The sequence below is a fragment of the Pezoporus wallicus genome, unplaced genomic scaffold (assembly GCF_028554395.1).
Source record: "Pezoporus wallicus isolate ANWC-B61680 ecotype Strahan unplaced genomic scaffold, APGP_CSIRO_Pwel_v1 contig_10084, whole genome shotgun sequence".
Taxonomy (NCBI): Eukaryota; Metazoa; Chordata; class Aves; order Psittaciformes; family Psittacidae; genus Pezoporus; species Pezoporus wallicus.
The window spans coordinates 562,071-587,131 of record NW_026642497.1 but is presented as its reverse complement, the minus strand read 5'-3'; the positions used below and the strand labels follow the sequence as shown (position 1 = coordinate 587,131).

At 46.3% G+C, this 25,061-nt stretch overlaps 1 protein-coding gene across 1 annotated transcript; it reads left to right on the top strand.

The window, feature by feature from the left end:
• On the top strand, nucleotides 1-22,034 carry DMBX1 (diencephalon/mesencephalon homeobox 1). The gene is made up of 5 exons (XM_057430704.1): nucleotides 1-96; nucleotides 14,879-15,044; nucleotides 19,397-19,575; nucleotides 20,751-21,105; nucleotides 21,589-22,034. Exons 2-5 carry the CDS (start codon nucleotides 14,891-14,893, stop codon nucleotides 21,987-21,989), a joined length of 1,089 nt encoding a protein of 362 aa, XP_057286687.1. The 5' UTR covers nucleotides 1-96; nucleotides 14,879-14,890; the 3' UTR covers nucleotides 21,990-22,034.
• The last annotated feature ends 3,027 nt before the right edge of the window (nucleotides 22,035-25,061 follow it).

Genomic DNA, 25,061 nt, shown 5'->3' with positions numbered 1-25,061 from the left:
GGCAGCGCGCAGGCAGCGCGGGCGGATGGAGTAGGGCGGGACGGGGCGCAGCGCCGCGCTCCCACGGCGGGCGGAGAGGCTTCGCCACCGCCCCAGGTAAGAACCCCCCCCCTACAGCTCCGGGCAGCTCGGGTCCGGCGGGTTGGGGATGCGGGGAGGAAATAAGGGGAGTTTGGGGCTTGTTTGCGAAGGGGGGGAGCCGGCGGCGGGGATGCGCGCACCGCGGAGGGGGGAAACCCGGGCGCCAGCGGAAGTCCCATCCCCTCCTGTTCTCTTTATTTTTGCTTTATGTGGAGTACTTTACCCTTTCACAAATCAAAAAGGGCAAAGCCCCAGCTACCAGCCCAGGGCCTCGCTCACTCCCGAACCACACGCTCCGGTGTGGATTTAGGCAGGGGAAAAGAGGGGTGCGACGCTGCTCGACTCAAGGTGGGAGACGCGCATCCCTCCGTCTGCCGTGCGCCGAAGAGAGGGAAAGTGCAACTTTCTCCCCACGGTTTCCATAATGATGTTTTAATAAGCCGCGCAGCCCGGTGAGCGCTTGCCGGAGGGTCAAAGCGACGGGGTGGGGGGGCGATGGACCCTCTTAGGGGTGGCTCGGGGGTTGTTTATTCTTTCTGGCGCGGCTCGAAGTTGAGCGCGGAAGGGATAGTAAGAGAGGGCGAAATTCCTGCAGCGCTGAGAAACCTGTCTAGGGCAAAATTACCCACTCCTACATCAGCCCTTTGAGTGGTTAGACGGTAAAACGGCCGGGGACCCGCCTGCACGGAGCCGGTCTGTGCAGCCCCCCTCCCTGCTCTCGCTCTTCAAGAGGTATATAAATCCCGGACCTGCGCTGTCAGGCTCGCTTGATAAATTAAGGGCTTCGCAGTCGAAACCTATTTACACCTCCATTACAGGGCTAACCAAATGGGGATCAGCATGCATATTTTTACCGCAAGAGATCTCATACATCTTCGCCAGAGTCGCCCCTCGGGCCATGGGATAACAGATAGGAAAGGGGGGGGCTCCTCTGTATCCAGCACTTGAGCGGAAAAAAAGTCCGGGCCACCGGGGACCCGTCCCCTTTGCAGGGGGCAAGGAGAGGGCGAAAGTGACCTCCTCGGGATGGGGGTCCCGCAGTGGGGGGAGCACGGGACACGGGCTCCTCCAGCCCAAAGCAGGGCCCTTGAAGTTTTGCCTTCGGAGTAGGTGGGGTTTGGTTGAGGGACCGGCCGTGGTTGCCCCTTTTCGTGGGAAGAAGGGGCAAGAAACTCCCCGCACGGAGCCCTGCTGTCCCCGCTGCCGGCGGCTTTCTCCGGTTGCTCTTTTCGTTGACTTCCTGGTGAGGACCTCGGGGAGGAGCGGGGGTCAGTGCATCCCGAGCCGGGTCCTTGGTTTCCCGAGGGTCGCCTCTTCGGGTGCAGCAGGAGGAAGGACGGAGGGGGCACCATCCCCCGTTTCCTGGTGGGATTCGCGCACCGAGCGCTTCCCGATCACTTTCGAAAGGAAATGCCGGCAGATTGAAGCGACACCGAAGCCTGGGACCCAGAGAAGGCTCGGCCCAAACCCTCCGTCCCTGGTGGGAGAAGAGGAGTCTTTGCGGGGTTTCCCCCGCACCCTCCGCTCCAGCGGGCCGGGCTCTGGCTGCGTCCCGGCTCCGGTTCCAGCGGCGGGGAAAAAAAGGAACTCGCCCTTCTCCGCCCCATCCCGTCCCCTCCGGATGCCCCCTCCAGTTTCACTTGGTTAGCTCAAGTTTTCCATGTAAATGACAGTAATAAATATCTAATAATGTCCCGCAGCTATCGGCGGCTGCCGAGCAGTCGGTATTAATGAGACATCCAGGGGTAGGGGGGAGAAAGGAGAGGGGGGGGGGGGGGGGGAGAAGAATTAAAAAGGAGAAAGGAAAGTTTTTCCGCTCTCCCCAATCCGTTTCTATAAGCGAGGCGGGGATGGGGAGCGCAGAGCCCCTCAATTCCTCCTCAGCGGTAGCACCTGTGGGTCGCGCTCGGGTTCAAACCCGTCCCCTATAATTAAGCCCCTTCCTAAATCCCAGCAATTCTCCCCGGGGGCCCGGGAAGCGGCGGGCCCGGTCGCATCCCCAGCCCGGGGGCTGCCCTCCCGAAAACCCTGCGGAGATGCCTGTGCCCGACCCCGCCGTGATTCCCAAACAATTAATGGGGCTGCAAAGAGCTTTTAATGTTGATGGGGTCGGGAGGAGGGGGTAGGCTTAAGGCTGAAATTAAACCGTGAGAGTTGGATTTGTTCGCCTAACGCTAAGCAAATGAACTGATTACCTTCTTTCCAAACGCATCAGTCATACTACATTAAGTAGCAGAGAGCTAATTATCCCAATTAGGAGGCTGATTTATAATTAATGGCTTGGACCAAGTGATAATTGGATGTTAATGGATAACAGTTTTGTCTGAAGTAGCCTCCCGCTTCCCCAAAGGCAGGGCTGGAGGGTTTGGGTCTTTTTAACTCTCCCTCTCCTCTCACCTCTGCACAAAGCAAATGAGGAGTGGAATCCGCTCCTGCCTTGCACGGAGGGGTCCGTCCCGCATCGCCAACCTGGCCGGGGTTCAGCGAGGTGGGCTGCGGAGTCACCTCCAGAGAGCCCCTTCCCCAGCTTCTCAAACAAACCCTGTTGCTGTTTTTCCTCCCTTCTCTGCTTTTGTAAGCCATGACCCATAGCAGCCGGGATGTCTCGCGTCCACAGTGGGTGCTAGTGTCCTCAATGGGGGGCAAAGGCTGAGCCCCAAGGGGTGCCCCACCGCAGACGAGGCTGCCCCGCTGTCCTAGGGAGAGCAGGATGGGTCTCACCCTGAGGAAGACGGGTTTTGTACCCTCCCTGGTCCACATTCACCCTGCAGTGGGGAGCACAGAGTGAGCCTGCAGTTTCTCACCGCTCTGCGTTTCTCTTGACCACATCTCAGATGGCACATCATCTCAGAACTGGCACATTGACTGTTTAGCTTTTCTGTTCCACGCTCACTTTTCCACCCGCAAGCCGATGCAAGTCAATCCCAGTTCCTCCTTAGCCCCAGCTGTCGAGACTTGGACCTACAACCCTTTGGCTTTCAGATTGTGTTTCTAAGGTCAGTTTTTCCGCTCTAAGAACCGTACTGGAAGAAAATTCCTGAAAGGGTAAGAGTGACTTCAACTCGGAGTTACCCCGTGACCGATGAGAGGTTGTGTTAAATTACACCAATGTACTCGATACAAAAATACATTCAAAATCTCACTGTCAGTACACAGGGAGCCAGTTTAGATTGCCTTTCCAGCTTTCCCTGCTAATTTAAAGAGATCTTGATGTTTAAATGGGATGTTCTCCCTTTGCTCATACGTACCAGCAGGCTCCTGCAGTGATCTTGCCACTGTCTCAGAAGACAGAGCTCTGTTTCACAGAGTTGGCGCAGATGTGGCTTCTCCTTAGTGCTAGGGTCGTTCCCTGCATCAAAGAAACAGAGCCGGAGGAACTTCTCACAGGTCAGAGGGAAGGGCAGGCTGGCCAGGCAAGTTTTGCACGATATAGTCGTAAAGGGAGTGACTGCAGTGGGTTTCGTTCCCTGTGTCTTTACACTTTAAAAGAACGTTTTGCTGAGAAAGGGAGGGATCAGATGAAAACAAGCTGGGGGGAGTAAAGTTTCTCTTCCCTCTGTCATTATCGGAACCATCCCTGCCAAAACAAAGGCGCTGCAGAGAAGGCGCAGGACCAAGCTCTGATGTGGTTACCTACTAGTTTTGAGGTGAAGCGATGGGCGCACCCTTTAGCTAGAAGTATCCCGTGTTTTCTAAGACACCAGTTATTCTTTCAGTGTTTTTTCAGGATCATCACGAAATTCAGCTCGTCAGGTTGGAAATGCTTCTACTGAGGCATTGGTGAATGTCAGTTGCCTTTTAATACATTCAGTGTTGATTGCCACCACTCATGTTCGAACAGAAATGCTTACAGCTACCTGGCTTCATTTGGCAAAAACACACAGGTAGGAAACCCACTGAAGAACGCACATTCAATAGAGCCCAAATTTTCCAGTTCCATACAACTGCTGATTAACTACCCTGCTTTAGGGGAACGTCCATCAAAATGTGATTGTTGTAAAAACAGTAGAGAATTCTGAAATGCAGCAAAATATCTAGGAATGAATTCCTGGTGCACCAAGGTTAGCCAAATCCTGGGGCTTTTCCTGCCATTCTGTTCCAGACTAAAAGCTATTGAAACGGTTTTGGTTTGTTTTGTTTGTCTCTTTTGACTTCATCAGGCTTTGGATCAGAGTCCTTATGTTTTCTAAAGCAGGTCAAGTACAGATATAGCTCCTGGGACAGGGACAGTCTCGGAGAGGGGGCTGGAACCACCGTGGACCAGCAGTTCTCCACAGGGTGGGAAATGGATGTTTGCAGCCAGGAGTTGTGAGAGGACCACAAAACAAGTGTGATTTCTTCTTGGTAGCTGCTGGCACAACTCTTTTAGGATCAAGTGCAGCCTCTGTATGTCCAGAGCAAACATTGACTTGAGAAATCCTGCTCTAAAACTGTCCAAGATGCTAGAACTTAAAGTGTGCGTGTGAGAGATGCTTGGGAACTCAGTGAGGAGGTGAGCTGATAGTTCCCAGGGCAGAAAATGCTCCCACAAAGGGAGCTGCAGAAAAGCAGTGTCTCCAACCATTTGACACCAACCATACTGAGCACCGGGGCAATGAGCAGGCAGCAGCTCTGCATCCTCTTACTGTGTGTTAGGCCAAGATGGAGAAATGTGCTTGTGCTGAAGGACTGCACATCTTTCCGCAAACCCGAGTGGATATTTAGCTGCTCTGCCTGCTTTACAGTGCACACAGCTCTTTAAAGCACAGATCACCTGCTGGTGGCCAAAATATATTGCTTACCTTGGCAACTGCACTTCAGTGTATGGATCCAAGTGCTTACGGGAAAGGAAGTTTTACATGTACCTGCTGTGCTCCCCAGCTGCTGGCATCTTTCCTGCTAACTCCAGTTCATGGCCTTGTTTTAAAGTGGCACAAGTCTTGTCCCTTCTCTGGCCCTTGCTACTAAATGCCACTGAATTCAGATAGCTTTTTTAACATTAGGAAGAAAATTAGTGTTATTACTTGTAAAGAAGGAAAACTTCAAACTTCTGGTTTAATTCTTGCCCCACAATTGCATGGCTTGCTGGAGCTGCTTTTCAATATTTATTACTTCTTTTTGACTAAGGTGGGACTTTTCTGTCATTTTGCCTTGTAGCTGATTTTAGTCTGAGCAGACGCAGTTGCCATCATGTGTTTTGTGACTGTAATTTTGAATGCTACAGGCACCATCTATGTGCGAAAACCTGTGATCCAGCTGTACTTGCAGAAACATCTTGGGTTCAGGCTCTCAGCTTCTGACCCTTTTGAAATTTGCTTGCTCTCTCAATGATCAGCTTCAAGCAAAATTGCACTCTTCAGCTAACCAGGTGGAAGAGTACATAAGAAAGTCATATTGTGCCAACTGGGTTAAACTCCAATGATGCAGTGCAGATCACTATTTCACAAAGACACGTTGTGCTCTCCTCCTTGTGTGCTTATCTAGCTGCTCTCATCTAAACACCCAGAACTTAGGGCTCCAACTGACATTTGCTTGGTGAATGGTGATGGTGGGTGGAGAAATTTCCCTCCCTTCGTACCTCATCCCTGTTGCTGCCCTTGAAACTCAGCATCTCGGTTGAGGCATCCCACTGGAAAGTGCTGGGAGCAAGTGCATGTTCTTTTCTGCCAGTCCAGCTACCAGGCTGGCAGCACGTTAGAGCAGCAGGAGAGGAACTGGGAATGTCTTTCAGTGACTGAGCTCTCGTGATAGGGCTCAGAGTGAGATTGTAAGATCAGTATTGTGGTTGTGGTACTCAGGACAGACAGAGGATCCTGGTCACTAAACGTCTTAAAAAGGCTTAAAACCATATTTTGCCACAGAACTCTAGATCTTGCCTTGTTAACGAGACCAGTAACATCCTCCAGGACATTGGTCCATCTTCCAGGGAGAGTGGAGATTCCTGAACACCACCAGCAGCTCCAAGGACCTGTCTTTAAGTCAGTCAATTTGCTCATGCAAGTGATCTGCAATCAAATACACCGCAAGCAAAACTGTACCAGGGGCAGAGAGCAGGCATTGAGCCACCCTCCCATGCTGTCAGCGGCCCTGAAGAAGGGCAGAGTTTGGGAAGTCTGAACCTCTCTCCTCTCTCATTGTCTGGTTTGGAAAATTCTCTTCACCAGCGTTAAGACAAACAAAATGATGCTTCTCAAGCAAAACCATTTTCCTAGAAGTGAGAGGAAAGGCTGAGCCAAACAAACTGCGTGCAAATACAACGAGCCAGAAACACGCTTGTTTTGGAAAGAGTGAGGAGGGAAAGTACTTGTTGGTTGTTTTTCTATTTTCCTTGCATATAAACTCACAAGTTAAACAGTTAAAGCTGGTTGCAAATTCAGTAGCTTGTTTGCATGGTGCTTTAAGGTTACCCCATGTCAGGGCCAGTGCGGAGGCAGAGATGCTGTAAGGTCTCAAGACGTGGGAACAGATGGGCAGCACGGGTATGTGAGAGCCTGACTGCAGTGGGATGCTGCTGTGGTCCACATCCACCGACGTGCAGTGTGCAGCAGCAATGCTGTTGGAGCTGGACTGTAGGTACTCCAAGCTCCTCAGGGTTGATCTGGGCTGCAGGGTTTGGCTTCCATTGCACTGTTAACCATAAGAAATCTAAAATGCATAACTTTAGTTGTTCTTCACCAAGCTGGAAGCAGGATGAGATCTTGAGACTAGAGTTAAGGTGATGTTCGTATTAGGAGCTTTTCTTATTTACCCAGGAAAATGTTTCTGCTTCAATATAAATGCCAAGAGCTTTCACTGAGCACTGCTCTGAAGGGGAGAAGGGAGGTGTGTTTATACTGATTTGATCTATAAACACTGATTGTCATGTGTACGGCAAGCAAGAGATTTAGCACCACAGTGATGGTTAGTGATCTCAGTCCTGGCTCTACACTGCAAATCGCTGGGCTCCAAGCCTTAAAACTTATGCCTGGCTCAAAAATAGGCTTTGAGAGTGTCTCTTACTTTATTTTATCTTATTTTGAACCTTGCAAGCCTGCCCTTTGAAGAAAGTCTCTGCAAACAGAGGCCCTGTAAAGTCTTTTGCAGGGAACTGTCTAATCAATCACTGGGTTCTGTTATCTGGGGCTTTGAAGGGTGGAGAGGGAGAATGCTGGTTTCACAAAAGCCTTAAACAAAAATCGCAGCAGCTGATGAGAGTTACCTCTGTCAGCCAGGCCCCGTTACCTGAGCTGCTTTCAACCTGGTGTGTGACTTTGTAGGGCACTACAGTAAAACTCCCTTGCCTCAGCAGGATGCTCTGAGGTTTGTTTCATAAAACTCATGAACCCTCTTACAACCTGTTATGTTTCTGGTACAAACAGATGAGATTGCAAGTATAATTGCTGTGCTCTTCAGCATCGCAGCCCTGACCAAGGCAATTATTTGGCAAGGGCTATCCAAAAACTGTGCCGCTGTCCCTAAGTGGAAGTATTTCCAAATTTCATCTGCTGTCAAACCTCCTGGTTTTAGGAAAAAAGATCTTTTTCATTTATACCAAAGTCAGCAGTAGTAGTTGAACGTGAGCTGCAGGAATTGGTGTAATCAGTCAGGTTTTGCTCTCGGTGGGTTGAGACTTGTTTAACTAGACCGGATCTAAGTAAGATCTCACTCTGCACTAAGAAATTGACTGCTTTTAAATCCAGGATTTACAGAGGTGTACAAATATTGCAGGAAGACCAGAAATGGGGAATCTTGTTGTTTTGAGAGCTGTTTTCAAATTCCTTTATTTCAGTTATAAGAAAAGTCCTATGGAAGCCTGGTTTTATGGTGCACGTTGCTCTCGGACTTTGACATTTGAATGAGAAGCTATGGTGTATTGCAGTATTTCAAATTATTTATATTTCATCCACTACAAAAGTGAGATTTTTTTCCTTACACGTTCAGCAATCTCACGTGAGGAACAAAACTGATTTGTAACAGGCTGGTTATTATTTTATGTGATTTTAGACCTTTATATATCTAAAAGATTTAGGGATACATATATATATAAAAAAAAAATGAAGAAAACGTCTGCAAGGATCATTTATTCAGGACCCCCAGGTATGTAATTCATTTAGTAACAAATACATATAAAACCGATGTCTGTATGTAGAGTGAGCCTATTTTCTTAGGCTGTTAGATAAGCAGAGACAGAGATGCATTATTTATCTTGCTGATTTAAAGTGTTTCTGAATAAGGACTCAAAGCATAAAATCATAAAGCAGAACAGCTCCAGGAGCGGGGGGAGAGATATTTTGTTGTGATCTTATTTTTGATGATGATTATTGCCAGTGGTAATAAGGGGGATGTTGTTAGCACAAACCATTTGCTGTTATTCCCCATTAGTAACGAACAACGGGTTCCTGTGCTTTGCATAAACACGAGTAGTGATTTGTACCGCCTGAGCAGCTCCTGGCCTGGAGAACCACAACTTTTCTTTTTACGTGACAGGGCTGCTTCTCTTTATTTCTATCACCTGCAGGACCCCAAACACCAGACAAGAGAAACCGACTTTTCTGTCATGATTTATCTTTTTTAACTGATGCTTTTCCTGTGCTCAAGCTGCGTCTTGCATTAGGGCACACACTCAAGGCAGTGCTGAGCTCTTCCAAACTTCAAATGCATCTCTAGCGAGTCTCTCTTTATCACTAATGAACTATGATGTTGAAATTCACTCTACCAGGGAGCTGCCAAAGTCCATATATAGCTTTTTTTAGTACAACTTATTTCCCACATGAAGAAGTCCTTATAAACCCCACTCCATCATCAACCCTCCCAGTTTCTGGACAGATTTAGTGAGATGATAACATAACACCCCACAGTGCCCACCATTCAAAAGCAGACTCTGGCATCCTCTTCTCGACTTCTCTAGGAAATCAAGCCTTTTTAACTCATTGGTTTTATTACCCCATTCTTCATGATGGCAACTGAGTATCTTGTATAGGTCAACGAATTCAGTCTCAGCACTTTTTTGGGGATCACTCAGTTTTTTGAAGGACCAATTAAAGGGAAAAGAGAAGATGCCAAAGCCCCTGCAAAGCTTCGAGTCCTACATCCAGCCTCAAACTCATCTCCCCAACAGTGTTTGCTTGAGAAGGGCATGCGTCTTGCCCTGGGCATTATTTTACTTCTACCTGGAAAAACTGGTCAGAATATGCTATTGAAGAAAATTCCTCCACCTCAACTCAGTTTAGATTTGGGGGGGAAGAGGGTGTGTTACTATTGCATAATGCACTTGATCAAAACCACAGTCTTGGTTTGAAGTTCCTTTTCCCCAAAGCAGTATCGCCACAGGGAGCTGCCGTTGATGTCCTTATTTAGGGCACCTTAGCATGGGGACAAACTCTTTGCCCATCACAAGTGACAGTTGAGTTTGCAGGATGCAGTGATAGATGATTCTCCTTTAATGAGTTTTGACAGTCCTTCGTTAAAGGTCTTGTGTGTGACTGGCAGGTGAAGCCAGGTACAGAGTGATCATGTCTTGAGAGGTGGAGTAAGGGAGTGAAATGAGGAGAGGAGTGAGCAGAAAATGCCCCGATCTCAAATTTTCGGGTGCAGTTACTGTAGTTGCACTCTGGGTTTTGTCGTCTTGTTTTTCCTTGACAGAAGGGAAAATAGAGATGTTTTGTTACAAGAAAACTTCAATATCTCATTTTTTAAAGACATTTTATTATTCCCAGATCTGGTTCAGTTCCACGCATACACAAGCTGCAGTGTAGGAACAGGAGTTTTTACCTAGTGAGGAAATGCATGGTTCTCCCCTCTTCTTGTCTCAGGACAACATTATGTGCCTGGATACAAAATGAATTACCAGTTAACAGGGAAATTTCAAGCCTTTTGCAAAAGTTGAGAAGCCAGAGCTGATAATATTAAAGCCCATGGCCAAATTCTGCTTATATACTACACCATTAAGTGGTATACAATAAATTGCAATACTCTTGTGCTATATGACTTTATGGAAACCTGAGGTTTTCAAGGCCAGTGTTGGGAAGCGGTGGATGGGAGCCACATTGCAACTGGAGTAATGCTGCTTTGCTCCAGGAGAACGGGTTTCTCAATCCTGGCTGGTAAATGGGTGAATTGTTTTGTGTTAGATTAAGCAGCAATTGCTGAATAAAGAGTGATCTGCTCTCTGGATTAGTCTGGGATGGGCAGGGACCTATATTGCCTGGCTTCTAGGCAATGCAGATGATGGAGAAAACTGGGTTTCTCACAGCCAGCAGCAGTTAAAGCTAAGGAGGGCCCCTAGTCCTCTCTGTGGGGACAGATCTTAGAAGGACCTATCTCTTCCCTATAGGCTTAGAAAGAAAAATGGGTTCAGCATCCATGCAACTTCCATGGTGAAGACTTAAGTGTGAGGTAAAAGCCATAGGAGAGTTTTTGGGACTGAGGTAGTAATGCCAGGATTGCAAAGGCAGAAGGAGTGGGAACCCCGGCAGGGTCTGGCACACAGCATGGTGCAGAGACCTCACAGCGTGGTGCTGCGAAACAGGGGTAGCAGAGGAAGAGCAAGTCTTTTGATGCCAGGGATAGGAGAGTCACTGATGAGGTCCAGAGGGGCCATGGAGACGGAAACCACCAGCCCCAGGTGCTGCAGGGAGACATCCATCCCCCTGTGCTGAGCAAATACTGCAGGATCAGCCCTTGGCTCTCAGCAGGGGCAAATCCAGAATAGCCTCACCCCATAGTTTTTTCCTGCACCTTTTCTCAGCTCCAAACTCCTTTCTACACTGCTCCCAACTCTTCAATGATTTGTGATGCAGAAAATCGGGGTGATGTGTTCCCTTTCTTTTGGGATGGACCTTACATTACTCTCCCAGCTGCTCTTAGCTTGTACCCTTCCATAAAGCAGAAGCTCAAACTTTGCTCTCATCCTCCTCCCAGCTGTGGCTGTTCCTGAGGCCCTCCAGCCACCCAGAGACATAAAAGATGCATTTGCAGAGTTTGAAAATTAAAACCATCTATACAGCCAGTGGGAAGGGATCAGCTTATTTGGTTGCTTAATGAAATATAAAGATTATTTTAACCAGTGTAAGCACTATTCGACAGCTTGTGAAACACGGCAGTGGCTTGATGAATGGCTTTCTCCATTAAAAAAAAATTGCTGCATGATGTCTTTTAAATATTTAATTTATTGGGGTTGAAGTGTGCTCGGAGCTGATGGTTAAACAGAAGCTGTTTGCGGTCTCAGTTAACTTTGCTTACTAGGCTGAACAGTCTCACTCAGTAAATTCCCTCATTTTTGATACTGAATCTGGGATGATATATTTGCTGCACAAGTGAGTAGGAAGTTCTGCCTGTTGTCTGCACCACAGCATGCCAGGGAGTCATCACCAAAGCTGTGATGGGTATCGACTCCTGTCCTGAGTCCACCATTAAGTCCCCTGCTTTTTATTTTCTTTATTCTTTATGTGATGCACTCTCTTCTAGGCCACCCAGAAGAGTTTGTTCAGACACACACGTACACACAAAAGCATCTTCTAACAATCAAATAAACTGCAATCTTCCCGGAGCAAGTGTTTCAGTGGAAACACTGAGCTCCAGACACAACATCATTGGCAGCGTCCTCAGAAGACTATGTAGTATGGGAAAATTCCTCTCCTCGCCCTCTTCGTTTGTCCCTTAGTGTGCCAGCTTGGTACACAACCAACATCATGCAAGGGGGATTAGAAGAGAAACAGGCGTTTCTGTGAGTTGGGAGTCAAAGACACTTGGCCTCCCATGTATCTCCTGGCAAGGCTGAGCCCTGGTGTGGATTCTCCAGCGTCTGTTATGGACAGAGGTCTGGCAGCAGCCCAGGGCAGTTAGTAGGTTCTGTGTCCTCAAATGATTTCCACAAAGCATCCAGGAACTTAAGCTTTGAGCTCCCCACCCTGCTGGCCAAAGCTGGTGGAACCAGCCAGCTGGTTCACTAGTTAAGGGGTGGGAAGAGAGGAGGCAACGTGAAGTTGCAAACCTCTCTTTCACTGCCTGTGTTAGGCAGAAAAGCCAGTCTGCTCCTGGACTGCAAAAGCAAAGCAGCAACCAGCTCTCCAGCTGGCTGCAGTGGTCTTGCTGATGAGGATGGGGTCTGGCTGATGATGGGGTCTGAGCCAGCCCGGTGTGTGCTGAATGCCACACTGCCATAGGCTGGGGTGGGATGATCCTCTTTGAAAATGAACATGCCAGGGTGGGGTAAGGCTGCTCCACAGACACCACCAGAAGCATCCGTGGTAGTGTCCAGGTCACAGACCTGCAGGTCTTCCCCAGGTATCATGGAAAAATGTGGCCACATCAATGGCACGTGTCACTGGGTCAGGCTCTGGTCCCATATCATGTGCCACCAGCAGCAAAGCAACATCCCTGCTGTAAGTTCACTGTGAACCCACTGTGGGGGAAAATGAAATGCCAACAACCTGCTGGCGTGTGAAGTCCCTCCTCACCTTGAGCAGAGATCCAAAAGACAATTTTGGCATTGTTCAGGTCTTCCCTAAGCTCGATTAGAGCAGAGCTATGGCATTCTTGTGTTTAGGCCAGCATGTGAGCCAAAAATATCTGTTTTCACAGTGGTTCAGCTTAGAACAGTATGCGCTTTCTCTCCTCTTAGAGTGAATAAATCCTTAATAGGATATAGATGAAGGTTATTATTTTGGTTTGGGGTTGTCTTTGCTTTTATAAAAACTAGGGCAAAATTTGAAATGAAGCATTTTGAATTCAAAAGTAATTGCCTGGATACCATAAAACAAAGCAGATCTTATTTTCCCCTGCTTTTCAGAGCTAGCTACAATACGTCTCCTTAAATGCATTTTTCAATATATCAGCTATTCACGCAAAAAATTGTCAGTCTGTAGGACAGGTAGGAGGTAGGTTTTTTTCTTATAGTCCTACATAGGATGTGGTAATAAATGATGTGACCAGTAATATTCTCCATGGGCCATAAGGATGTGGCTGTCGTTGTGCAGAGCAAGGTGGGATGTGGATCCCTTCCAACTTGAGCTATTCTATGATTGTATGTAGGTACTGGATAGCCACTGATCTCTCTTTGAATCTAAAACTAAGGGATTGGGGAGTGAATCCAGGGTGGGTGAATAGGGAGACACAAAACAGATGAAGATGGCATCAGGGTGTGTATCAGGTCTCTGTGATGTAAACGCACCTGGATCTGTTGCCTTCCACCAGTGCTCTTGGCACTGAAATGATGTGGTGGCAGAGCACAAGAGACTTCAGGAAATAGGAATGAGGCTGAGTGCTAGATTCCCAAATTATTGGTTTATAATTGCTGCAGCCTCTTTGAGAAGACAATCCCAAAGGCAACACTGTCACTCATGACAGAATCATAGAATCCCTCAGTCTAAACCACAAACCCATCCCAGAGCAATGAAGACCATCCCTGAGCTGGCAGAATAACCAAACTCTAGCTGCATGCCTTCTTTCTGCATTCCTGGGTACCACATTGGAGAGACACTTGAGAGGGTGAAGCCATAAGGTGCCCTAGATCATTGCCAGACCATATAGGACAAAATTAACTGCTTTTCCCAGGAGGTACAGCTTGGTCACTCCATGTTTGTGCTTCCTACATCAAGGTGGTTTGGGAGAGCAGCAATTCAGAGCAGGAGAGGTAGGGGGACCAATTTGCTTCCATTCCTTCCTCTTCAATGAGAGTCTGTCCTCCATGGTGTAAATCCTCCACAGGACAAAATGAAAGTCTTTCCTCATTTGTGTAGGAAAAGCAGCAGATAATTGTTTATCCAAATTTCTGCTGTTCAATGCATCAGGTTTCTCCTAAAATCACAGGAGTTGAACCACCTCCCTCCAGCGATCGGGGGTTTCTAAGATTGCCTAGATAACCCGTCTGCTTTCCTTAGCTTAGTCCAGCTGGACCTCTTTCTTTCATGTTCATTCATTTATTGCACTGACTTCCCAGATGATGAGTTGCTGATGTAAATGGTGTTTTAAGAATTATATTTTGTAGCAAGTGTTTCACAACTTCCTTTCCAATGTCTTACAAGCTGCAGAAATGGCATCCTGGAGGCCTTCACTCATTTATAACAGGGATTTATGAAGCATCACTCAGCTTTTGAGATCAATATGAGCTCAGTTTTACAGATGGTCTGTGAGGAAAAACAGCTTGAAGCTTCACGCAGAGCCCACACTAGAAAAAAAAAAGCCATTTGTTTTTGGAAATAATTTCCTTGCTATTGAGCTATGAAACATCAGTATTTATTGCAAACCTTAATTCCCTCTTTAGCCATAACATTTGTGGTCCTATTATGCTACAGATTTATTTTCTTTTACACCACATGTGTTGGTTTTTTTTTTTCCCTGTACCATTTGTGTTTCATTATGAAGAACTTTGAGAAAAATGAATGGAAACAAATTGCATATGAGTTCCGATAAGAAAGGTTATTTGACATTACAGCGATGGGATTACGGAACAGCCCATTGTAGGCAATGATAAGGGCAAAATTCCAGCTAGTCCTGGGATGGAGCTATTTCAGTTCATTGAAAATCACAATATAAGATAAATATTATTATGGTATATTAAAAAAAATCCTTTCCCATCTTTTGTTCAACATATCATGAGTGGGATATAGTCAGATGCTTGTCTCTAGCTTGGAAACCAACCTGGTGCTGCTGTTGCTTCAGGTCTACAGGAGGTATTTTGATTCCTGTCCCAGAACCTGTTGGAGTTGTGAGGTTGGAACTGAGCCTTGCATGCAGCAGTCTAAGTTTGAGCTCAGCGTTTCCAAAGCTTTGCTGAGACACCAGGACACTGGAATTGCACATTCTTAAGCACCTCTCTCCTCTAACTGCTGTTTTCCAGGTTTATGTCACCATGCAGCACTATGGAGTGAACGGTTACTCCCTCCACGCCATGAACTCGCTGAGCGCCATGTACAACCTCCACCAGCAGGCAGCTCAGCAAGCCCAGCACGCCCCTGACTACAGGCCCTCCGTGCATGCCCTCACCCTGGCAGAGAGACTGGCTGGTAAGAACAACTTAATGGCTTTTGCCGTTCCCTGGGGAAAAGAACCCTTGTTGCTTGTGCTGAGTGAAACTCTCCTTTGGATATGGAGTGTGATGTAGACCACTGGATGGTGTGCACCACAATACCGGCCATGTGGCCAAGACCTGCATGTGAAACGTGCCCTCCTGTTTTGGCTGCCAGTGGATTGCTGCATCTAACTGCAGACTGTCCTCTGATGGCTGGGGAGCCCGGGGGTGAGAAGGGATGCAGCCCCACTATGTGGGATTGAAAAGGGAGAATTAAAACCACACTGGAATGTGTTTTAACAGGTGAACAAAAGCATAGCAGAAAATTTCATGCTCTTGTTGGAAAATAAGAGCACAATGAATATAAGCATGCTGTGAATTAGATTTCCCCATCGAGGGGCCTGGGACCTGCATCACCTAACAGCCATCTCCTGCCATCCCAGGCCACAGCTTGTTCTTCCTTATTGTCCCTTCTTGCAACTATTTTCTACTTGTTGTCTTACCAAACACCTTGGAAAATCATCTTCATTTGGATCTTCTTTGGGTCTCACCTTGCTTGACCTATTTCTTCCTGGGGATCCTAGACCCTGGCTTGGGTGATGCTTTCTTGCAGGTCCTCTTGGCTCCCTCTCTGTTGCTTTTGTATTTTGCCTTCCATAAGAAGTTTTTTTAGGCTCAAAGAGGGTGTTATTTATACAGTGTTGTTGATGGGGGGACAATTAGGCAGGAACTGCATCAATATTGCCATAATAAAGAAGTGCAAAGTCCAGACAGTATTTTATCATTTGGTAGGTGGAATTGTTCAAAAATAATTGATGGAGACTTGAGACTATTTGATATGGCAGGGCAAACATATCTGCTCTAGATTTCAGCCTAACACAAAGCACCCAGATCTGGCTGAGATCATCAGAGGCTACTACAATGCAAATGGTCAACAGCTGCACCACCACCATTTTGGTCATGGCTTGGATGCAGTGTGTTAGAGAAGACCTGACAATCAGTTTACTGAAGCTAAAGCAAAAAGTTACCATAGGTGTGACTTTAGAGGCCTTCCCAGAATGGAATGATCTTCCCTGACTCTCCGAAAGTTACACATCTGTTTACGATACCATTCTAAAGTTGTCTGATACTAAAGGAAAACAAAAATGTGGAGTGACTCCTTCCAACCCAGAGTAGGTGGAAAATAATCATATATCCAGACAACTTTAGTGGGCTAAATTTAAGAGACAGGGCTTAAGCCAGAATAAGGATGCAGAAGTTTTGGGATTGTCGTTCTAGGTGTGTGGCCCACAAAGGCATGGTGGTGAAGGTCTCAGACTCTTTGGATCAATGAACTCTCAAATCTTCATGCCAACAATGTTCCCTTACCCAGCTGCTAGTAGTGACCTCCTTAACACAGCTCCTTAGATCGCTCACTGTGGCCTGTGGGATCTCTGGGGGGCTGTAGAGCAGAGCTGGGAGTCATTGTCCTCATCAAGAAAGAACCAAAGTGGGATCAAGGATATCTGGACTCTAATCCTGGCTCTGCTGCTGGGCTGTGGAGTGACAACAGCTAGGCAGTTTCCTTGTCCTGGTCATCCATCCCCTCCTTCCCTCATGCTTTCAGCATGTAGGTGGTCAGGTGGGAGTAGATGGTCCTGAACTCTGCAGTATGCCTTGCAGACCTTTGGTCTCAAAATGCCCCTTTCCTCTTGACAGATTTTTGTCCTCATCTGCATCATTTACAGCAGAGCAAGGCGGACTTTATGTCTTTGACCCAATCTATGGGAAAGCAGAAGGAGATAAGAAAAGAATAAAAAAGCTATTCTCATGTTCTTGACCAGGAGATTCAATTGGTTTCCTGACTTCTTATCTTTAAAATTAATAACCCAACTGGAAGACTTTCCAAATTACATCCCACAGTCCCCTTCTCTGCTTATCATTGCCAGGGTAGGCATTATATACGTACAAGCTGACTCCTTTGCAGTTGCTTCACATTCTGTTACTTCTGAATATCTTTCAGTGCAGGTTATAGATCTCACTTGCCTTCCAGGGACAGTCAGAATAAAGCAGCACAAAAGCAAATGACCTTAAGTCAGAAAATAGGGGTTTCTGATTGCAACTGCAAAGCCTCACCTGCAATTTATATTCTCCTTCGTGCACAAAGCCTGAAAACATAGTTAAAACATTAAAATAATTGCTGGTTGGCTCTCGTTGGAGTGGCCAAACTTAATGCATGAGCTGCCGCCTCTGGGGAACTTGTAGGTTTAACCTCTATTCTAGGAATTTGGGAATATTCCAGCCTTCAGGTAGGGCACTGAACCAGTGTCCTTTCTCCTGGTGTCTTGTACTCAAAGCACAAATGTTAGCTTTGTAGAATATTATGGGGTAGCTTCAATTTCTTGTGCTGGAGCATCCCTTCTCCTCTTCATCCCTTCTCTCCTGGCTGCACTGTGTGCTGCATCTGAATGCATCTAGGATGGTCTCTTTACCCTCAAAGAGGCAGCATTTTAACTCCCTGAGTTGCTCCGATACCTTGAACACAAGTCTCTTGTAGGCAACCAACACTATATCGTATTTGGCTGAAGACCTTTTGCCTGATCATGTCTTTTCCAGCTTGCCAAAACCACGTGGCTTTGGCAATTGCTCAGGAAGGCGCCGCAAATGCTGGCCTAGAATGAAACAGCTGGAAGTTTGGAAGATGAATGTTTGAGCACTGCAAAGCTGATTTGCTGCGCTCTTAGACAATGTATTTGGAACCTGGCTGTCTGGTTCTAGGGCTGGCCTGACAGCAGGTTTTGTTTTATTGTTTAGATTCATACCACAGTGCTCATGACAAAAGCGCAAATAAACAGCAGCAAGAGCCTTCATCTGGCTCCACAGGCTGATAATGCCGACTTTCCTCCCTGTTAGGTTGGTTTGTAGGGTGTTCATTCCTCCCTTCTACTGGAAGTCACATTCTTAACTGAATTAAAAAAGACACCAGATACTGCTCTTTCTGCATTTCCTCTTTGAGAACAAACTTCTCGCCAGACTATTTCATTCCAACGCTGTAGCACAGCATGTCCCAACTTGCATAATAAAGGTCTTTTCTTTTTTCTTTTCTTTTCTTTTCTTTTCTTTTCTTTTCTTTTCTTTTCTTTTCTTTTCTTTTCTTTTCTTTTCTTTTCTTTTCTTTTCTTTTCTTTTCTTTTCTTTTCTTTTCTTTTCTTTTCTTTTCTTTTCTTTTCTTTTCTCTCTTCTCTTCTCCTCTCCTCTTCTCTTCTCTTCTCTTCTCTTCTCTTCTCTTCTCTTCTCTTCTTCTCTTCTCTTCTCTTCTCTTCTCCTCTCCTCTCCTCTCCTCTCCTCTCCTCTCCTCTCCTCTCCTCTCCTCTCTCTTCTCTTCTCTTCTCTTCTCCATTTTAAATAAAGTAACTTATTTTCTTTGATTTGGGGTTTTTCTACTCCCACTAACTGTTGTGCAATAATAACACCTCAGATAAAGTAATAAGCCCTCTACTGTTGGCCTCAGATTTTCCCCAGTCTGAATTTCTTCTCTGCCTGTGATTTTGCAAGCACACTTTGCAAAGTCAGACTTGTGAGTGGCTCCTCTACTGAGAAGAGCTCAGCACATGAGTCTTGGGCTTGCAGTCAATGGGGTTGGACTTGGTCCTGGCTAGTGTTTCCACCCCAGATGCTGGAGAGTGCTCTCAGTAACCCAGAACAGCATTCCAATATCATGCCTTGATAACTACAGTGAGCTACATATGAGACACTAAAGAAGAGCCAACTCAGCCTGGTTTCTGGGAAGATGCACGTCTTTTAAGGCAGCTGCAGCCAACAAAATGAGCCAGAGGCAGCTGTGTTCAAGCTGCATGTACTCTTCCCACTGATCAGCACCTCATGGCAATGATGAAGCCTGCAGAAGCTTAGCCCTTGGCTTTAAGGAGAACATGTCATATAATATTGGGTCCCTTTTCTGATTACAGTGGTGAATATCCCCACCTTGTTTTAAATTGTCTTTGTTAATGAAAGAGGCTTTATTTATGCCACGGTGAGGTCTGGGCATCTGCATGTCCTGTTCTGCTGCTGTTGGAGCAGATTGGCTTGTTTCAACCAAACTTAGCATTGGAGTCTCAACAGTTTCTATAGCTGCCATAGAAAGAGGTTCCCTCTCCAGAACAAGCTTTCTAGTGAGAGGTTTTATCACCTCCAACACCTCAATTAACCAACGAAATGTGTGTATGTGTTTTAATAGATCTAGAGCCATGAAAAAAAAATGTTCGAAAGGTTCTGGTGTTCGCCAATGCTTTATTCAACTGTCAGCGTGCAAATTCCAATAATTAAACTGGCCACTTTTCTTGTCTTCCAACGGCTGTACATTTCAAGACATCATTTTGGAGGCACGTTATGGATCCCAGCACCGCAAACAAAGGCGAAGCCGCACGGCCTTCACCGCCCAACAGCTGGAGGCGCTGGAGAAGACCTTCCAGAAGACTCACTACCCAGATGTGGTGATGAGAGAGCGGCTGGCCATGTGCACAAACCTGCCTGAAGCCAGAGTCCAGGTGCTGATATTCTGTGGGTCTATGAGTGGGGATGTTTAAAAGAATATAGTGGGGATCCCAGGGGCATTTCAAGATCCTTCCAGTGTAACTAAATATTTTGGGGCAGTGAAGTTGTCAAAGAAAGAGGAGGGTGGAGGCAGAGGGGGGTGAAATCATCTGTAGTTATACATCTGCTAAAGAAATTCTTGATCCACACGCACATTTTTTAGATTTAGGATTGTCTGAAGTGCACACTGGTTTTCATTTGTTCTTTCACATTTATTTGGGGGAAATTTTAGAAACATCAACAGAAGTCTACTTATTTATTTATTTGCAAGGCTTTTCTGGCTTTCTCAGAAGAGCAGAAACCCAAGTAATTCCAGCTGCTCTTTTCCACCAGTGTCAATATTTGTAACATCTCAGGCCAAGGTTTGGGTTTGTGTTGTATGTTTTTTTGTTTAATTTCAACTAGTGCAATGTGCTTCATAACCTGCTGCTGGGAAGGTTCTTGCACTGCTGGGCTTTAAAAGACTAAATAGCAAGTTCTTTAGTGTGAAGTAGATAAGTAGTAAAAAAAAGTAGTTCTTTTATACAAACGTCAAGACATTTTGATCTCCAAAATTCTTGTTTCCTCATTTAACTAACCAAATAACACTAACAAGATTTGCAAATGTATTGCTTCCAATCCACTATACTGATTAAGGTTAGAAAAACACGGATTCTTTCCTCCTTCCTTAAATTCAGTTCCCAGATAGCAGCATATGTCTGTAATGAATTATTTTGAGTGTTTCTGCCATAGTTTTGGTACATTTATAACCAGACTGTTTTCTAAACTAACAGAGCACTGTCCTGTAAGCCAATGTAATGTCATCAGTTTCAGATATGAGACATTCTGGTTGGACGCAAATGCCTGATCAATTTAGAAATAGAACAATGGCAACAAAAATCCCAATGAAAAACACCACCAGTGGAGTGTCTTAAAGAATCAACATAGAGGATGGTCATTTGTTAAAATATATTGTTGTGCTATGTGTTGAAGCATTGAAAACAGGTAGAGCGCTTAAGATCCAACAAAGTGGAATGCTATTTGGTCACAGTAGGCTTGCAGTACCTCATTACTTGGGGTGACTGATGCTTAATCTGGCACTAAGCAGGATTCTCACCAGTTTTCCCCTCTGCTGTTTGTGGCACTGAAGGTTTGGTTCAAGAACCGGAGAGCCAAATTCCGTAAGAAGCAGCGTAGCCTGCAAAAAGAGCAGCTGCAGAAGCAGAAGGACTGTGAAGGGAGCCACAGCGAGGGAAAGACAGAGCTGCCCATGCTGGAGACCCAGGCCACCACCCCGGACACCGAGAAGGTCCAGAGCCTCCCGAGCGAGGTAGGCACGGACCTCAACCTAACCCTGTCGGAGCAGTCAGCCAGCGAGTCAGCGGCGGAGGACCAGACCGACAGAGAAGAGGAGTTCAAGAGCACCTTGGATGAGGTTAAAGTGGACAAGAGCCCTGGTGTGGACAGCAAGGCTTTGAACTGCAAGAGAGCGAGCCCAAAAGCAGGTGAGGGGCAGCATCCTGATGGGGGTTGATGTCAGGACCTGGTATTTCCAAGGGGGATGCTGGTGGTTGGGTATAGGCCCTTATTCCCTATGGTGTGAGTGCTTGTAGGTAGGCTGCCCAGACTTGTCCTCAGCACTAAATGGGACCCACACAGGGGCGTTATGTCCACTTTAGCAGCAGCATATAGAGAGCAAAGATCTTATGCTCAGGTTAGAGCTTGGGGAGAACAGTGCCTAGCAGCAGCAGGAATGACACAGCAGGAAAGCCTCATAGCAAAGAGGTCAGCCCCAGTTTTCATGCTGTAAGATGCTAGGCATAGAACAGACCCAAGTTTAGGTTTCCTGAGCTAACACAGCCCTTCTTATTTTCCCTCCTGATGCAAAAAAGAAGCCAATGGTGCAGCCTAAGCCCTACTGGGGAGTGGATCAGCACCTGCATACAGCCTGTAGAAATAACCCCCATCCCCTCTGTCTCCTGCTACAGAGTCCCCTATCAGCGTGACTGTGACGCCTTCATCCAGCAGTAGCCTGGCTCAGACTCACTCCTACTCATCCTCACCCCTGAGCCTCTTCCGCCTGCAGGAGCAATTCCGCCAGCACATGGCAGCCACCAACAACTTGGTCCATTACTCCTCCTTCGAAATGGGGACACCATCTGCTATGCCCTACTTGGGCATGAACGTCAACATGGCCCCGCTGAGCTCCCTGCACTGTCAGTCCTATTACCAGTCGCTCTCCCACGCTCAGCAGGTCTGGTCCTCACCCATCCTGCAGGCCTCCAGCTCCCTTCCAAGCCTGAACAGTAAAACTACAAGCATTGAGAACCTAAGGCTCCGGGCAAAGCAGCATGCAGCATCTCTTGGGCTTGACACCCTACCCAACTGACTGCCAGATGAGCTACCAGTGCCCATGAGAAGATGCACCAGAGGTTGGCACTAGACACTCCTTGAGCCCCCATCCACCCTCATCTCTTCCTGGAGTAAGGTGCTCCCTTTCAGGGAAACCTTTGCATCTATTAACGTCTTATTAGCACCATAATTGCATCAGACATTGATCCTGGCTTGGTCTTCACTAAATATTTAAGGAGGAAGGGGGAGAGGATGTATGTTTAGACAGATGAACTGTCCTCTGGACTGTCATGAGTTGAGCCTGTAACATTCAGGAGAAGCCCCCTTTCCTCATCCCCGAGATAATGTGCCAACTGTGTTATATACACCGTTTTTTGTTGTTGTTGCGTTCTTTGGGAAAAGAAAGAGTCCTGCTTTGTCTTGTATATAGTTTATAATGTTGACAGCACCCATCACCTGTGTGTTACTGTCAGTGTTACAGAACTGTGACGTCTTTTGCTTTTATTCCCCCCCTTCCTTCTCAGTTTTAGTCGCTAGTATCAGAGTTACAAATCAGCCATCCTCCCAACCTCAGCTCGTAGCTAATTGCACTTCTTGGGTCAGCATCCTAAAGGTGTCTATGACAAAGAGAAATCATCGTGCACTTCACTGCTCCACTTCTTTCTCTGCTAAGGCTAATTTTGTAACACCTGGGAAATTATATGAAGGTGAATTTCCTGTTTAAGCACTTCCTATAAGGCAAGTATTTTTTTAATAGCACTTGTTCAAAGACAGATGACAAAATATTCGCCAAATGCTGCTGGCTGGGGAGAAAAGTGAAAGCCAAATTCATGGGATCTTTTTTGACCTAGATTGTTTGCTCGTTGATCTTCAGTGGAGTGTAAACTCTATTTACAAACTATGGAGTTTTCTTTTTGGACAGCATTTCAGTCTAACTTTGACAACAGAGACTAATACAAGCTTTGTATGAACTCCTGGTATGTTCATACACCCTGAATTATATGGTTCTTTGACAAAAACTTGATTAATGCCAGCTGTGTCTAGAAAAAAGCCCTGATCACCAAATTCTACCCTCAAGCCTTGCAGGTTCAGAAACTGGTTAGCAAGTGAAAATGTAACAAGTGAAAAATGCTGAAATGCTGGAGGCAAAGCAGGTGATAAGCAAGGGCTTTATATTCCTTTTGGAATATAAAGCCCATGGGTCTAAAGCCACTGGGGCTGAGATGAACTTGCCAAAAATGACAGACTTGCAGGTAACCAAAATCCACCATCTTTACAATTATTTCAGCGAACACTTTCACCCTCATTTTATTGGCTGATCCATCATGCAACTGAGGATGGTTTTCCTTGTTGAGAAGCAATGTTTCTGCCAACTCAACTCACGGTTGTTTTTTTTTTGCCAAACCAAATAAATCCTTTGAACCCACTGCTGTTATCCTGAGCTTTAAGCAGGGATGAGACCCAGATCTAACCTTCAATATTGCTTAGGACGCAACATGCAGAATGACTCTGTGGCAGGTGCTAGGTTTGAATCCTAAGGATGTCATCTGGGTTTGCCACTAACACAGTGGGCAGAGCTGTGCTAATTCACTGCAGATGATCTGCTGTTCCATACTTGATTTCATCATGAAGTGTAGACCCGTAACCTACCGCCCCTCTTGTTCCACCTTGCTTCATACCAGGGCAGAAGTGAGGGGTCAAATTGCCTCTTTAAACATGGGAGGAAAGAGTGTTTCAACTCAGCTAATGCCTCTTGAAAAAGCATCCAACTCCTGCAAATAGAGATGCAAGAATAGCCAAGGTTGATGGGAAATGGCGTTTTATCCCTCACGAAGCTGTTGCAAGAGCAGACTTCTGGAGGGGGCAGCTCATTGACTGCACCAACTGCCAAAATGGAGCAACTTCCTTAAATATTTCTGTTCTGCCAGACACTTAAGGTTTGGGGCTTTTTTTTTTTTCTCTTTTAGTTTTTTTGACTTTGTCAAATCAGGCCTCGTGAATGGCAGAATTCTTCACTTTGCCAAAACCAAATGTATTCATAGGAAGTAGATTTTTGGCTACCACTTTCAAAGGAGTCTGTTTAAATTAAAACCACCAAAGTACATTTACTGTCTCCAAAAAGATCCTTTGAAAGTCTCAGCTTTCATTTTTTAGCCTGTCATCCAAACCAGGGACACTAGAACAAAGCTTTAATTTTTCTCCTTATCCTGCCTCAAAAAGCTATATACATCTTTATTTTTTTTCTGCCTTCTGCTAGCCTCAGAGCATTTGTAGGCCATGGAATTGCTTTGCCAAGGCAGAGAACTGCTGATTTGATTAATGCTCCTTCTGATGTTGTTCCCTAGTGCCACTCTAGACTGAGCTGATGAAGATGAACAAGGGTGGTCATTCGCAGTGAGACCGGATCTGGATTTCAGATCTTCTTTAAGTAAAGATACCCATGAAACTGTGACTCATGTCAGTGGGTGGTTCAGGCAGAGAACAGAGGGTCATAGTTGCTCTTGTACCACCCCAGGTAATACAGGCATGTCTTCTCTGCTGGGTACTATGGGTCTGGAAAGGGCAAAATCAGCTTAGATCAGGGCAGACGTAGCCTTACCACAGGTCACTATGGATATCACAGCATCTACCAGAGGAAGGTCAAAACGTGGATTTATACTCTGCTTCTGCAAGGTGGGGACAGGGAGCACAGGAGATAAGCTCACTTAATCCAGCACTAGATTTGCTCTGAACCCCAAGACAAGACCTTCCCTACCAAACCATGGAGGGAAACTCATCCCCATGCCTTAGTGCAAAAACGTATTCACCATCTTCAAACCTCTTGAGGAACCCTGGTACCTGGCCCCCTTCATCCCCTGTGGTATCAGACATCCTGACGAGCAGGCTTGGAGCAACTACTGGAACTTCCCAGGCTGAGTGTCTGGCATGCCATTAAGGCCATGGACATCAGGATGAAGCCAGTGCAGCTCAGAGAGCAAACTGGGTGAGGAGACTTCTAGATCTCCATTAATCCCTAGTGATATGTGCTCAGTGTCACCTTCATCTGCCTCTGTGTGGTGCAGCAGCTGGTCCTGGACCATGTGAATATTTCTTGTGTGAAGATCATTTC